Genomic DNA, 17,500 nt, shown 5'->3' on the forward strand with positions numbered 1-17,500 from the left:
CTTTTTTCTGAAGGAGTGATTACCACTTTTGAGTGATCATTTGATTGTGGATCTCAACAAGAGATGTACTAACAACACATTTTAAAGAAAAACATAATGATCACATTTAATATTTTTCTAAACTGACAGTTATAGCAGTAAGATGTTAATATTTTATACTTTGGTACAATAAATTTAAGAATCACCTTTTTCTAAAATTAAAAAAAATTAAACACAAGATTGAAAATAGTTCTCATTCAGGGATGTGTAAATATATTTTAAAATATTAACTTTAAATGTGATGACCATGCCTTAAACTAAGAAATCAAATTATTAAAAAAATTTTATTCCAGACAATTGTTTGCATGTTCAAAAGCATCACTGAGTCAGGTCTTTATGGCCTCAGAAAAAAAAAATCACAGCAACAATATATTCTTACCTTGCATGCATATATATATATATATATATATATATATATATATATATATATATATATATATATATATATATATGTATATATATGCATAATATATATATATGTATATATATACATATATATTATAGTTCAGAAGATTAGTAAGGAAATAGCAGAAGGAGGTAAAAACAGGAACAACCAAACAGCAAATTTCCCATCAACTCACCAATGGCAAGGCCATCGCTGAAGTTGTGGATGCCATCTCCCATGATTACCATCCACGCTATGTTGGCTATTCCTGTTTCCTTCAGGTCTGAACCTGAATGGCAGGGACCATGTGAATGATGCGAATGTTTGTGGTGCCATTGATGGTTGTGTTTCCTCATCGCAGTCTTACTCTCCTCATGGTGGTTATGTGCGGCAGCATGGAGATCATGCTCAGGAATGGCATGTAATCCATCACTATGAGAATGGTCCATAATTTTCTCTTCTTCCACACAAAGGTAATTTTTAGGAGGGGATTCGTGTTGGGCTTCTAAGTCTGTCAGCTCAGTTTCATTAAGTCGATCTTCAGAAATAACTAAATCATCAGTTCCTATATTTATAAAAAAAAAAAGAATAGACCCTTACTTATCAACAAGTAAATGAATGGTTTATCTGCTAATTTAAAGTAAGGCAGAATAGCAGCATAATAAACATACTTGAATTACTTTAGCCTTCATAAAAATTAAAAATGTTTTAACGTGATTAAAATTTTTATCTAGCAAGAAACTCCACTGCTAGGTATCTATCCATAAAACAAACAAAAACCCACTCATTTAAAAAGTACACTTAGGGGCTGGAGCGATAATACAGCAGGTAGGGAGGGCGTTTGCCTTGTACATGGCCAACTCGGGTTTGATCCCTGGGATCCCATTACCCCTGGGGCCTGTCAGGAGATATTTCTGAGCACAGTGCAAGGAGTAACACTTCAGCTCTGCCAGGTGTGTATAGTTCAAAAACCAACAACAACAATAGCCAGGTATATCCTCAAAAACAACAACAAAAGAAGCACACTTAAACTGACCAAAAACTTCAGGTATGCTGCATTTGGGCTGACATCACCAGAACGTTTTAAGAGTGAATACAGGTACATCTCTCTCCCCATCTTCTTGGATTTCCAGAAGGCCTGGCAACCAAAGCCACACTCCACAAAGGCCACAGTATCAGCAGTGGTGCTTGGAATTCATGGCCGTATGGACAACTCCAAGTTTGGTTTTTTTGTTGTTGTTTTTTTGTTTTGATTTTTGGGTCACACCCAGTGGCGCTCAGGGGTTACTCCTGGCTCTAGCTCAGAAACCACCAGTTGGCAGGCTAGGGGGACCATATGGGATGCCGGGATTTGAACCACCGTCCTTCGGCATGCAAGGCAAATGCCCTACTTCCATGCTATCTCTCCGGTCCCCAACTCCAAGTTTTTTAAAACTGTCACCCCCACTGGAACGTACCAATTTAGATGCCAATGCATATTTGAAGCCACCTAATGTTCAGAAATAAAAAAGTAAGAGAATGATTAACTAGTAACAACTAAACCTTCTGAGGATGACTTAATGACCTCATTGAGAATACACCAATTTTCACGAATTTCTTGCTGCTATACTTTTTTCATTTTCTCTTTCTTTTCTAATTATTTTACTCCCATTTAACTGGAAATAATATTATGATCAATATGTCATCTATGTGATACAATGTTCTGTAAATAAAGTAATATGTGTACACACACACACACATATATATAGTAAAGCATATCTATGTTCACTGCAATTCTATTTATAATAACCAACATTTGGAATCATAATATTGACCCACGCTAATCTCGAAACAAAAGTCAAGTCTGAATAGCTTGCACTCCTCCATACTCCACCTCTGACAAGATCACTAGATCCCAGATCACTGATCAATTGATGATCAGAAACCCCTAATAATAATAATAATGACTGGCTTCAAAGACTGAATTTACATTCTTAATGAGCTTCTGAAAGCTAATCATTATGTGATCAAGATCCTCCTATGTTCAAATTGCAGTCTGGTGCAGAATTGTATTCTGGGGTGTCATACTTGCCAATGTTTATGGTTTGCTCCTGGCTGTGTGCAGGGAAGTCTCCTGTGGGAAGTTGGGAATAAGCAGTGCTAGAGACTGAACTGGGGCTGGCCACATACAAGGCAAATGCCTTTAACCTCAGTACTGTCTCTCAGAACCCATAAACCTTATTTTTTCCTCAAAAATTGAAATTTCAGGGGTCAGAGAGATAGCACGGAGGTAGGGCATTTGCCTTGCATGCAGAAGGATGGTAGTTTGAATCCCAGCATCCATATGGTCCCCCGGGCCTGCCAGGGGGCAATTTCTGAGTGCAGAGCCAGGAGTAACTGAGCGCTTCCGGGTGTGATCCAAGAACCAAGAAAAAAATTGAAATTTCAGAGCTGGAGCGATAGCACAGCAATAGGGCATTTGCCTTGCATGCAATAAGCCATGATAGACCTGGCTTGGATCCCTGGCATCCAGAATGGTCCCTGGAGCCTGCCAGGAGCAATTTCTGAGCACAGAGCCAAGAGTAACCCCTGAGTGCTGCTGGGTGTGACCCAAAAAAAAAATCAAACAAAAAATTTTGAAATTTCATACATTTTCTTTGGTCCCACATTTCAATTAAAATAATGCAGTTAATAAAACTCAAATACATATATCCTAATTACAGACACTAATAAGAAAACCACAAATAAGAAATTTTAAACAACATAGACACAAATCACAATATTGCAGTGTTTATGTTTTTAAAGTTTGTTATCAGTCAGGACTATATCCTACCAGCAAGGGGCTTTAGCTGAAGCCAGTCAGCATCTGGTGTGTTGTTTAACTTATGATCTGATAGCTTTCTTCCAATCGCTGTATCTTCTGTGCTCTGTTTCATAAACCATTTCTGTTTTCCCTGGGAGTGAGGTAAGGGAATCTGTTATTAGTACCAAATTACCAACCACAATTCAGTAACATTCATATCTATCAGAATTACTGGTCATCAGTAAAAAATCGTTTTTAGAGATTGAACTGCCACCTAACTAATCTCGGAGACTTGTTATTTTCAAATGTACAACTGAAAGGTTTGATTCATCTACCCCAAAGTTCTGGAATGAAGTACAAAGTATGGTATCATATGCAATATAAATAAAATGTGTGAAAGATATGCAATCTTTCATAGTTCATAGAATGAGGAATTCTAGGAATTTCAAATACTTAGGAAATTAAAAAATACTGAAATTCATCCCAATAATTTAATTGTGGTTATTAATGCAATCCCATTTTCCAACATTTAACTGTGGACAGTTACTTTTTGCATTTACTTTTTTATAATATTTGGATGTTCTGTTAAGTTTATTAAGCACAAAAAATACTCATTTGCGAAATAAAAATGTTCTTCTGAAGAATAAATGAAGTGACTTACCAGTTAATTGGTATATGTGAAAATTACTTGTCAGTAATTGGCTTCTAACAGCTTTATAATAAAGATAACTTTTTTCCTTGTCCAATAAAATAAATCCAATTATTGTATTTTACTTACTAGATTTTCTTGTATCTGAATAGACTGTCTTTCTGCTCTCTGTTCTTTTATCAATGTAACTGCTAAAGACATGTCTTCCATTTAAGGCTATTTAAAATCTACACTAATTTTTCTTTTCTTTTTGGTTTTAGACCACACCTGACAATGCTCATCAACAATGGAGATGTTGGCTGAATCAGGGGTCTCCTCCCTGCAAAGCCTGCACTCAGCTCTTTGGACGATCTCCAGACCTTAATTCTTATCATTTAAGAGAATAAACAGCCTAGAGTGTAGGAAAGTATAAGGATAAAATATATATTTTGCGACATTTGCTCCTAGTAGATCATTTTTTTTATTAACTGTGTCTCAAGTTGGGAACTATGCTTCAGATGTTTTAAGTCCATTAACTTTTAACTAAGTAAGCTTCTTAAATGAGTTGAGTTGGCACCAGTCTCCTAAAGCACCACCCCCTTCAATTCCTTCCTTCTTTTCCACGTCTAAAAGTCTAACTATCTCCTCCTTGATCTTGGATGCTGACTGGTCTTCTCACTTGCTTTGGTCTACACAGTGCAACTATAGTGAGACTGTGCCAGTCCTGGCCTAAACTGAAACCTTTGGCTCATGCGTAGAGAAGCTAGTGGCTCAGGAAAGATGTTTAGCTTAGATTCTGGGACTCCATGTGGAGGAACACCAAGACTCAGATATCAAAGAAAGAATTCTTTGTTTTAGTCCTACCCTGCCCTCCTGTAGGTCAGAATTTGAATGCAAAACAAACAAAAAAACTGACTAGCTGATGTCAAGTGAACCAGAACAGCCTAAAGGAACCTGTCAAAATTCCTTCCAGAATTATATAAATAAACACTAAGCTCTGTGGTTGTCTTCGTTCATCTCAATAGATAATAAAAATCAAAAAGTTAGAAGTGTTCAAAAGTAAATAATAAAAAAACTTCTAAAAATGAATTCAGTAGTCATGAGTTAAAGGGAGGAAAGAAAGAAAGAAAGAAAGAAAGAAAGAAAGAAAGAAAGAAAGAAAGAAAGAAAGAAAGAAAGAAAGAGAGAGAGAGAGAGAGAGAGAGAGAGAGAGAGAAAGAAAGAAAGAAAGAAAGAAAGAAAGAAAGAAAGAAAGAAAGAAAGAAAGAAAGAAAGAAAGAAAGAAAGAAAGAAAGAAAGAAAGAAAGAAAGAAAGAAAGAAAGAAAGAAAGAAAGAAAGAAAGAAAGAAAGAAAAAGAAGAGTAAACCAACAGGTCAAAAGTCAGTAAAGCAGGACAGAAATTAAATAATAAAAAGGAAGCGATCAGGACTTTGTTTTAATCGTCCACTTCCTAAAAGCTTGTCAAAGCAATACCCTCAAATCTCCAATTTTTAAAAACAATCAGTGGATGATGTTTTATTTACTCTATAATCTGAAAGTTTCCACTATATTAGTTGACTCTGCTATAGAGACAACAAATATCTGCTATAAAGAAATCTCTTATAATTTTACATGTCTTTTTTTTTTTTTTTTTAAAAAGCCTACAGAATCCGGTATTCCCAGGAGGTCTCCCATCCAAGTACTAACCAGACCTGACCCTGCTTAGCTTCTGAGATCAGATAAGATCGGGCACGTTCAGGGTGGTATGGCTGTAGACATAATTTTACATCTTAACTAACTTGTTCTACTTATCAAAAAGGAAATATTATGATTTATCTACTCAGATTCCTCTTCAGGTAAAGAAAACATCTTGAAATTTAACAAATTTAGAGTACCCACCATTAAAGGTGTTTGCTTCAGTTTTCTACTTTCAACAATTTTAAGCTTACAAAGAGAACTGCTACCTACATCTGGGACCAGAATGATAGTTGGGTGGGAAGAGATGTTGCAGTCCCAGCATCCCATATGGTCCTCTGAGTGCCATTAGGAGTATAGATCTGGAACACTGCCAGGTGTGATTCCTATGCACCGAGCCAGGAGCAATCCCTGAACTTTACTGGGTGTGGTTCAAATAGAAAAACAAAACAATAAAATCCCTGCTACATCTACTTTCTTTCTTAAATAAGTATATTTAATTTTTCAGTAAGCTGAAGATTTAAATGAGATTATGAACAAACTATTAAAAAAACTTTATTTTAAACTCTTTTGGACTATACTTATTATCCACATAAAGTATACATAGTTTATACATATAATTTACAACTAATATTTGAGATTTTAGTATTAATAGACTTATAGTTGAAGAAAAACTCATGGTAATGCCACAACTAATTAGCATATTTTATTCTCTGTAATTTTATTTTAAATTAGGAACTCCTATAAATGGAAATCCAAATTGTTGTTTCTTATGCCGAATAGTTATCAAGTCTTTTTTTTTGAGTGGGGGTCACACCTGTACTGAGCAGTGACGCTCAGGGGTTACTGCTGGTTATGCACTCAGAAACTGCTCTTGGCTTGGGGGACCATATGGGATGCCAGGGGATTGAACCACATTTCGTCCTAGGTCAGCGTCCAACTGCTGTGCTATCGCTCCAACCCCAGTTATCAAGTCTTACTACATCATTTAGATAATCTTCACCACCTTTCTTCCTAATTCTGATGCTATGATTTTAGTTCATCTTTCTTTTAAATTGTTCTGTTATAACCTCCCTTCCTATCTGACTCAATTCTCTTCCCTCATTGTTGCTTTACTGAAACCCCCACCATATATATTTTGTCTTTATTCATTCATAGAACCACATACATGATGCTTTGAGAAACCAATGCTGATGATCTCTCACTTTTCTTTAAGTTGATTTTCCCAGTTCCTTCTTCCAATTATCAAATAATACTTCACTGGGAATACCATATCCTGATAAACCTGTCCTTCTCTTGAGGCATTTAACAGAACACCCTAAATAAAACATGGCAATTAAAACTAAATGTTTAGAATATAATATAAAATAGTCAGATGCATGTATGGCACCCCTTCATTAACAGTAGTACAAACCACAATGTCAAAAGAAAGAGATGGGAATAGGGAGAAAGGAATGAGAGGGATGGAGGAGGGAGAGACACACACACAGAAAGACACAGAGAGAGAGAGAGAGAGAGAGAGAGAGAGAGAGAGAGAGAGAGAGAGAGAGAGAGAGAGAGAATTCAAATGCCTGTCTCAGAAGCAGGTGGTAGAGGGTGTATGGGAAGGAAGGCAGCATCAGGGAGGGTGAGAGGAAAACTGTTGATATTGGTGGCAGGATATGTACACTCGTAAAGGTTGTTGTACATTGTATGACTGTAATTCAGTCATGAAATTTATTTGTTGAAAAAATATTCTAGTATTAAAAAAACCACATTGTAACTATCGTGTTTAAAAAAGTCAGATTTACAGACCAAAGATTGAAGAGCAACTGAAAGTTATGAGGAATGAGTCAGGTTTATAGCCAATTTCTAACCAGAAATAAGAGCTCCACTATAAGACCACATTTTGTCGTGAGGATTATGTACAAAACAACATATACAAGAATATAATACATAATAGAATAAAAATTTTGCCACAAGTGGGCATTAAACATCATAATAGGGGCCAAAGTGATAGCACAGTGGTGGGTCGTTTGCCTAGCACACGCTGACTGGGAATGGATTACTGGTATCCCATAAGGTCCTCCAAGCCTGCCAAGAGCAATTTCTGAATGCAGAGCCAGGAATAACCCCTGAATACTGCCTGGTGTGGCCCCAAAACCAAAAAAAGCAAACAAACAAAAAACCCACATCATCATAATAATGACTACTGTCCCTAAGAGAATTTTTGAAAAAATATTTGCATTTAACTTCAAAAATCTAGTACTTTAGGTACCAAAAGATGGCACAAGGATCTTGCATAAAAAGATCTTACTGTGGCTTCTCACACCAGCCCTTTTAATGCTCTGCTGGACCCAAGCGCTATCACTGGGAGTAGTACCCAGGCCTCCTGAGCACTCTCGCTCACCAAATGTACAAATTGTGTAGCAGGAATTAAAAATTTAAAAAAAATCAGTGTTAAGATTACAAATACATTAGTGTGGCATAGGCAAGATAAAACCTTTATCTGGTGTGAACCAATGTGAACAGAGAGGGACAAAATCACACTGACTGGTAGAAACACTGCACTTAATTTTTTTCAATAAAAAATTCAGGAGACTGGGGAAAGGTGCAAAAAATTCAGGAGACTGTCTTCTGATTTAATGTCTAAGCAAAAGAGGAGTGTGTCTATCTTCTCAAAATAAATTAGAAGTAGAACTACCTACCAGATGACCCTGTGATTCTACTCCTTGGTATCTATATCAAGACTATGAAAAATTCAAAAAGATACCTGCATACCATTTTCATGGTAGCAAAAGCCAAGATCTGGAAACAACCCAAATGTACAACCACAGATCAGTGATAAAGAAATCATCGTATATATACACAAAAGAAAATTACTGAGCTCTAAGATGAAATCCTACCTTATGCTACAAGAACTAGAGGGTGTTATGTTAAGTGTTGGGGAAAAGGACAAATGCCAAATGCCAACTGATCTCACTCATTGGTGGCATATGAAGAAGCAAAGCAAAGAATGAATGGACAATAGTGAAGGATAACAACCCCTTGGACTAAAATAACCAAATTGAGTTTACCTGGGCAGTGGAGGAGAGCTGGCCCAGGAGAGATGAGATGGACGACATTACCACAGTTGTAAAAATAATTCAAAATTATCACTAACATTTTCTTAAAGCTAAAATAATTATTTTATATATAGTCAGTTGCCCTCCAACTATATGTTTATTTACTTTGGTTTTGTGAACAGACCCAGGAGGTTGCTATGGGCTTATTCTTGACTCTGTACTCAGGAGGTCACTCCTGGCTGTGCTTGACAGATGATAGGCAAGGGTGAAGACTGAACTCACATAAGCTGTGTCCAAGGCAGATGTACCCTATCCGGTGTACCGCCTTCTCGGGGCCAGTTGCCTTATTTTTATAAGAGATCAAATAGTCAATCCCTGACAAGTAGGGCATTTAACTAATAGTGTAATAATCACCTCTCAAGTGGTTCATCACTCCTGAAATAAATCACATCTCCTTCACCTTATTTTATTCCTAAAATGGTTCAGAATTTAAAATCTTCTACTATTAGCAAGTATTTCAGATAAAAGAATGAGTTATGCGAAAATATTTCCACGAAAACTTACGTCAATGAAAACCTGCTAGATTTTAAAATATTACCCAAGGTTACTGGTGAGATTTCCTCCCGTCCACTCTTACATTTTTGCCCTTTTCTAATAAACATAAATCATACAACAATTTTTCCCATCCTTATTTAAGTCATTTAGATAAATAACAACACAAATGAACTGAAATAGATTTCCATATCTTGATCAAAGTTCGTTTTCTGTTTTTTACGATCAGAAAAAAATAAACAATTACTTACTCTCTGTTGTTTGTAGTGTTTAAACATCCGAATACAGTGTTCAATGATAAATAACAAGTAAATGCCTCCCAGAGCCACAAGTCCTTTCAATACAGCATCATATTCTTCCAAAAACTTCTTAGATTCGTGTCCATGAGAATGTCCATGCCCATGTGCATGTTGATGACTATGATCATGTCCACCCTGAGACTATTAATAAGAATAAGGAACATTCTAAACAAGTAATTAAAATGCTACTCTAAAATGAGATGATAATCTCAGAGAATTCCCATAAAATGCCTTTCACTCAGTGTCCCCTTCTCCAAATTATTTCACTTCAAATATAGGTAGTTTTCCTTTTATTATAAAAAGAAGTCTGGAATCTACATTTTATGGAAACAGAGACAATAAACTCAGACATCTGTAAGATTTAAATACACACTAGAGTGAAAATAATCAAGCCAACAGAAAGATAATAGGGAGAAAAAGGAACTTTGTAAGTTGACATGAACATTTCAGTTAAATACTTAATATGTAGTAAATAAGTAATAACTAATTTACAGCTGGTCACCTGTGCCTACTTACTTATACATTTATTTATTTTGGTAAATAATCTAACTTTTCTTTTACTGATTATATACTAATAATACTTTTCTATAATTATTTTTAAAAGTCATAAGATAATGCCACAATTGTATACATTATGGAATATTAATGATAGTACTATACTTAAACATGTCTGATTTTCTACATCACATACATAAATGACTATTTCTTTAATGTACAGCAAGTTTCACAATATTTTTTAGATAACTTAAAAAGTTTAAAACCCATCTTAAATATTGCTTTTCTTTCTAACATTTCATTATATTTTTTCCTCCATTTTGCCAGTGGTCAACAAGAGATTTCTAAACCTCTCAAAGGAGGCAAGGCCGTCAAAAAGATAATAGTTTTATTTACTATGACTTTTTAGGAAACTTTACGTCAAACAGCACTTAAACATTGTTCTCACTTTAACTGTTCATATTAGGCCCAGTTCTGAAACAGACAGCTGCTATCCTGATGGCTGGAAGAAAGGGCAAGCAAGGAGGGGTGGGGTGGGGTGGGAATAAAGGGGAAATAAGTAAATTACACATAATAAATCAACTCAAAAATCATATTCACAGTTTTAAGATTCACTAATCATTATTTTCTAAAAGGAGATACATTGTTCTATGCTGAATTTTTCACCAATATACAGAAGGAGAGAGGATGTATACATCACACAAATAAAATTCTGTCTTCAGCATATTCCTGAAGGGAGATGAGCATATAAAAAATACCAGACTCTCGCTTTATATCTGGACCCCAAAATTCCACTTTTTAATAATTTGCAAACAAAGCAATTATACTAGATTCAGTATACTAAATGAGACAGATTTAAGGTTAAGTCTGTGTAAGATAATGATCATATTATTATTTGAACAGTGTCTTCCAATGGAAGGAAAAAGTGGCTTGCCAGGTAAAAATATAAAGGGTTTGTTTCATGTCTAAAGATCTATGGTTCAACACCTCAAATCATCAGGTTATATTCAAATAAAGATGCCGTAGCACACTGGCTATATACATAAGCACTGTAAGAATCCTGTAAGTTTATTCTAAAGAATCCTTGATATGCAATATAGGCACAAAAAAGAACACTCATGTATCTTAAAGTATTCCAATTCAGAATTATATTCATTCTTAATATATTTGCTATATGAAATTATTATTTACAGTGTATACCTGATGATCCGATACATGCATACGCTGTGACCAGTGAAAGCAAGACATTACCATTTTTGTTGCTATTTGTAAAAGAATTACTCCATTTATTTCACAAATATACTTCATTAAAACTGTACAAATGAGAAAAAGATTTCATCCTTGAAAGCAAATAAAATGCTAAGTGCATGTTCTTCAGCTAATGATGGATCACTTTTAGACTAAATATTTTCATTCCTAAAGTTTTCAAGATTAAAAAGATGTCTTACATGGGGCAGTAGATGAAGAAGGGCATCTCCACTCATCGTCCCAACAGCCAGTGCAACAAGGAATGTGAGAAGGAATTTGAAGCATCCTTGGTTAATGATGGGAACCAAGATCACGCCAAGCAAAGAAAGCAGGCTGATGACAGTAATAGAAATGATACCACAAATCCAGGCTGTTGGAAAGAAATTAATAGTCAAATTAAGTCAAAATATAACTCTAAAAGCTCAAGGGGTGAAAAGCATGAAATAAATCAGTCATAGACTAATACATTATTTTAAAGAGAATATTTAACATTCTACAATCTTTGTAAATCTAGTTTTGACACAAAGTTAACAAATTAGTCCCAAATGGAAATATATTCACCTGAAAAACCAAAATATTTTATCAATGGTAGATTTATTTCTTATTTTTATAAAAGGTAATTCAGTCCTGGGACTAGAGAGATAGCACAGAGGTAGGGTGTTTACCTTGCACGCAGTCGACCCAGGAGGGACAGTGGTTTGAATCCCAGCACCCCATATGTTCCCCTGAGCCAGCCTGGAGCAATTTCTGAACTTAGAACCAGGAGTAACCCCTCAGAGTAAAGTAATTCAGTCCTATTTCCCTCATTATTATCTACTCTCTAGGCCAGGTTAGGTACACACAGCTGTTCTTTCACTTTGGTCTTCTGTACAATTTACTACTTAAAACATTTTTTTCACCATATAGTTATGTGGCATTTAGTAAGATGACACATTCTGAGAAATATGTTATTAGGTCTTTTTATCTTTCTGCCAATGTCACAGGATATAAATATGATTAGTTAATATACCAGAAAATAAGTATCAGTTCAGGTGTGACCAAAGCACTTGTCATGTCTGAATCTGGTCAGCTCTACAGGCTCAATTTATTTTTGAGAGAACTGTAAACCAAACTGTGAGAATTAATGGGTACACTGGCCATGCAGCTAAAAATGGTAATCTTAGGAGGAGAGGGTGGGCCAAGTCTCTGTCCTGCAGAAGACCCATCTGCAGCAGCACCCATCACCCACAATCGCTGATTCTCCAATGGCCCTGCCTCACCTCTTATCCATGGCTCTCTGCACAGACACCAATCTAAAATTTGAGATTTGCTGGTATTTGGCTGATATCATCAAGACTTTTTGGAGTGAGTGTGGGCACTCTCCACCCCACTTTCTCATACTTCCAGAAGGCCTGGTAGCCAAAACCATGTCCCACAAAAGCCACAGTATCAGCAGTAGTGCTTGAACTTCCTGGACTACATGGCCACATTCATGGCCACAAGATAGCTCCAAATATTTTAAATTCTGTCATCCCTGTAGGAACACACTTATCTAGACACTAATGTGTATCTGAAGCCAACTAATATTCAGAAACAAAAGAACTAACAGAATGATCAACTAGCAACAAGAGCTTACTAAACCTTCAAACAATTACTAATTGACCTCATTGATACAATAATACAATATAATAATACAATACAATAATTTTCTTGTTGCTGTACTTTTTTCTTTTTTTAAAAATTTACTTTATTTAAAGAGTATGTATCACAGTTAACATAGTTGATCATAATACATTTGTTTCCAGATAAGAGCAAAATTATCATAAAAAGGAAAAAATAGAAGAAACAAAAAAAGCCAGATTTATGAAAATTATTACACCTCCAATGAAGTCATTAAGTCACTAGCTGAGTATTCTGTTCAATTACTTCATTTGTTTCTGAATATTAATATTAGATGATTTCAGCTACACACTGGCATCTAAATTGGTGTGTTCCTGTAGGTACGATTGTATTAAACAAAAATGGAGTTTTCCAAGCACTACAGCTGATATTGAGGCTTTTGTGGAACATATTTTTGGCTGCAAGGTCTTCCAGAAGTAAAAGAAGGTGGGGTGGAGGGTGCTTGTACTCAGTCCCCAAAAATGCTGCTGTTACCAGCCCCAAAACCTAGAGTTTTGGTTCATTTGGTGTCTCTGCAGAAAGACATAGAGGAATGGTGAAGCAGGACCATCGGCAAAGTGACAACTGTGGATGCAGCAGGCGTGGCTTCATCAGAGTAAAACTTGGCCTGCCTTCTCCTCCTGAGATTGCCAACTTTCAGCTATATGGCTGGTATACCCATGATTTTTCATGGCTTGGTTTACAGCTCTTTCAAGAACAAAATGAGCCTATAGAGCTGGCAAGGTGCAGGTGCAGACACAGTGACTGTGTTTATCTTTTTCTTTATTTTTTTAAATAATTTCACTCCTACTTACATGAAAACATGTATTATAATAGAACATGTCAACTATGTAATACATGGTCTTTAAATAAAGTAATGCACATAAAAAGCATGAGATTACTTTTTTCTTTTTTTTTAAAGTGTTGTTTGCAGGGTGGGGATCACACCAAGTACTGTGCAGAACTTACTCCTGGCTCTGCATTTAGGGATCAGGGAACATATGGGTTGCCAGGGAATCAAATAGTGCTGGGCTGTGTAAGGAGAGAACCCTACCAGCTATACTATCTCCGCAGCTCTAAGATGACTGGCCTAAAACAAAATAAAAAATGTGATCAATTTTAAATTTCTATTTTAGTATGTATCTCCAACTTCTCTATTCTATTGCTAAACCCAACTACCCAACATGTTCTCTGATATTTCCAATTAATTTTTCAAGTATATTGAAAACTTAAGATACTAATTTGGCAATATCAAGAGAAAAAAACTGCGTATCATAGAAATTCTAGAAGAGAAAACAGAGAAAGGAGGAATATTTGTGGAAGAAGTAACAATTGATAAAATTCCCTAGACTGATGGAAACGTTGATCCAGGAGGACCAACTTGTGCCAAACAAAATAAACCCAACCAGAATAACATCAAGACACAGGCAAGAAATATGGCAAGAATCAGAGAGAATACACCTAAAAGAGCTAAGTTGCACATACAGAGGAAACATCAAAAAAGTCACATTTCTTAACTGAAAATATACAGGAACAGAATGTAATGAAATATTTATAGTACTGTACAAAAAATCCTTCAACCAAGAATCCTTCACCCTGCAAAGTTATCACTCAGGTTTGCAGATGTGATGAAAACATTCTAGGACAAAGGTGAGGGCATCTATAGCTGCATCTATAAACAGCTCTGTAAGTAATACTCAATGGCCTCTTGAGAATTTCAAATGTCAAATGGTAAAACAGCAAAATAAACAAGATCCTCATTGAAAAAGGGCAATTAATTCCTTCATAGCAATAAGTTTTCTAGATGTCAATGGTCAGAACTCTTCTATCAATAAGCACAAATTGTGTGGACGAACAGGGCAATAAAAATCCAAGCTTTTGCAGCTTTCAAAAGGCATACCTGAACTCTCCAGATAAACACATTCTTATAGTGAAGGGTTGAAAAATGACCCTAGAGAATATGATTAACTGCAAGAGGCAGGAGAGACCTTACTTTAATCTGACAAAATTGCATTCAAGTTAAAGAAAAGTAAATCGAGATATGGAAAGATATTACATACTATTTAAGTAATCAAAACAGCAAAGTTATTAACATATGCACCAAAAAAGGGAAGAGCAAAGCTACATAACAACTGCTAAAAGACCTGAGAAAGTAACTCAAGAATAACACAACAGTAAGTAGGAGACATTAAGATATCACTCTGGGGCCCGGAGAGATAGCACAGTGGTGTTTGCCTTGCAAACAGCCAACCCAGGCCCAAAAATGGTTGGTTCAAATCCCGGTGTCCCATATGGTCCCCCGTGCCTGCCAGGAGCTATTTCTGAGCAGACAGCCAAGAGTCACCCCTGAGCACTGCCGGGTGTGACCCAAAAAATAAAAAAAAAAAAATAAAAAAAAAAAAAGATATCACTCTGATCATTAGACAGGTCAACCAGACAGAACATCAGGTAGAAAACAAGAGTCCTGACTGAAAGTTTAGAACTGGTACCAATGTACATGTACATGACCCTCCACTACCAAAAAGCTTCATCAGGGCATAGAAAATATTCTCCAGGATGTGCTCCTGGGGCACAGAGTTCAGACTTTCTCCAATAGAAGCACAATATATTACATTTTCCCAACTTACTTGATCATGAAACCTATTATAAGGTACCAGACATATTATATATAATGTATTAATATTTATCATATATAAAGTATTATAATAAGCCAGAATCTTGGAAAATATTTTGAACAATATTAATGTAGACTAACAAAATAAACACTTAACTATAAAAAATTACCAGAACATAGTCATACTTATTACAATGTCACCTAAAAATATACATGAGGGGCCACAGAAATAGTAGAGCAGGTAAGGTGCTTTCCTTGCACACAGCAATCAGGGTTTGATCCCTGACATTCAATTAGGTTCCTGAGTTTACCTTGAATGGTCCTTGAGTGCAGAGCCAGTGGTAACCCCTGAGCATCACTAGATGTGATCCCAAAACTAAACTAAAATAAATATGTAGATGTATATATGTGTATATATATGAGCAAGTTAAAATGTGTCCTATAAAAATTTTTTCATTTCAGATGAATTAGAAAATGTCTAGGCCCAGACAAATAGAAGTGATGGATAAAATGCTTGCATGCTTCAACCCATCAGAACTGAACCGCATGGTCCCTTAATCTGCCCAGAAGCAAACCCTGAATGCAGAGCCAGGATTAAGCCCGGAGTGTGGCACTGTGTGGCCACAAAACAGTTTTTTTCTTTTTCTTTTTTTTTTTTGAGAGTGTAACTACTCATGACAACTCATGAGACTCAAGAGACCCACTATTCGCAATTCTCAAAGGATTAGTGCATATTGTTATACATACTTGTTTTCTTTTGCTGATGAACTACTCAGATTTTTACAATAACTTGTCTTTGTAACATCAAAGTTTTAAGTTTTTCTTCTAAAAATTCTTTCAAAGAAAATTACAGACCTTTCAACCGGAGAAGTAAAGTTGCTTTAAACTTACTGTGCTTGAATACTTTCCTGTGCTATATACTTATTTTAAAATTAGTATGATTCACATTTGAGTTTTCTATAAGCACTATTATTATTTCCAAGGTAATGTTTTCAAAAATAGGCAATTCCAGTAACACATTTTTTTTATTTCTATCCAAATCACTGTGCTTTTCCAACCACAATTTGTTTTATATAAAGAAACACTAACAATAAAAGGCAATTTTATAAGACTTATTCTGAAATAACAGTATGCAAGCTAATAGCAAGAACTAGCAAACTGATTTCTTTATTTGTCCCCCAAATACCATATGTAATGTTAAAACAAAACAAAACAAAAAAACTGTTTGAAACAAGCTTCACTTATTTTGCAAATTAGGTCACTTAAAATGTTAAAGGTCTTCAAGCTTAGTTATTCACCAACTCCCTTTCTCATTATCTAGAGAGAAAATGCATTCTTTTACAAAGAAGCGCTCAACTGTAGAAACTTTCTAATTAACTTGGTTCAAAGCATGTGCAAGATGGCAGTTTTCTACACTGTTTCAGCATTTTAATTGGCAGAAAATGCTTAGCGGCCCATTCACAGCCTCTCTTGGTAATTAAGCAAGGGTCAACTCTCGGACTAAATGAGCCAATCTCCTGAAACAAACGATTTCTCCCCTACACAGTATATAGCATATTTGGTTTACAGCAGTCTTTGAACAGTTAATGAGGTAGTAGTTGCACCACTATGGTAGATTTATACACAACAACTTACCCTTCTTAATGGTGCAACAGTCATTAAAAATAATTACTAGTAGGACATTCTCTAACAATTATTAACATCTATCAGTACATAATTAATTTGTCTCGTTTCTAGCAATGCTAATAACCACCTGCAACTAATCAATAGTCACTATTAGTAATCTAGTTGTTTTTCAGATGGCATCAACTTGAATTTTGAGTATTTCTATAGTTAAACATCTATCAAAAGATTTGTTACAATAGTTATGTGGATATATACAACACAGGAAGCAACATCATAATCCACAGATAATGTGAAAAGAACTTTTCAGAAGACTTACAAATAAAAAGAAAGCTATCAATTTCTACTCCAGATGCAACTTGTTTGTCAGTCTACATTTTATCTCCATTAAGAACAAATGGATTTTAATACTATAATCACAAACCTAGCTTCCCCTTTTCTCTTAGCACAGTAAGAATTAAAAGCACTTCAAAGAGAT

General features: G+C 35.5%; 1 protein-coding gene and 1 pseudogene across 2 annotated transcripts in view; both read right to left on the minus strand.

Annotated features, from left to right (window-relative positions):
• The window catches only part of SLC39A10 (solute carrier family 39 member 10), a 114,507-nt gene that overhangs the window by 17,934 nt on the left and 79,073 nt on the right, over positions 1-17,500 (minus strand). For both annotated transcript variants that reach the window (XM_049773186.1, XM_049773185.1), the window contains exons 4-7: positions 11,348-11,517; positions 9,357-9,545; positions 3,237-3,357; positions 621-989 (exon numbers count right to left, since the gene is read on the minus strand). In XM_049773186.1, coding sequence (XP_049629143.1) covers positions 621-989; positions 3,237-3,357; positions 9,357-9,545; positions 11,348-11,517 — 849 coding nt within the window. The remainder of the gene's footprint in view (positions 1-620; positions 990-3,236; positions 3,358-9,356; positions 9,546-11,347; positions 11,518-17,500) is intronic.
• Positions 5,473-5,591, minus strand: LOC126010299 (uncharacterized; annotated as a pseudogene).

The sequence above is a fragment of the Suncus etruscus genome, chromosome 5 (assembly GCF_024139225.1).
Source record: "Suncus etruscus isolate mSunEtr1 chromosome 5, mSunEtr1.pri.cur, whole genome shotgun sequence".
Lineage (NCBI taxonomy): Eukaryota > Metazoa > Chordata > Mammalia > Eulipotyphla > Soricidae > Suncus > Suncus etruscus.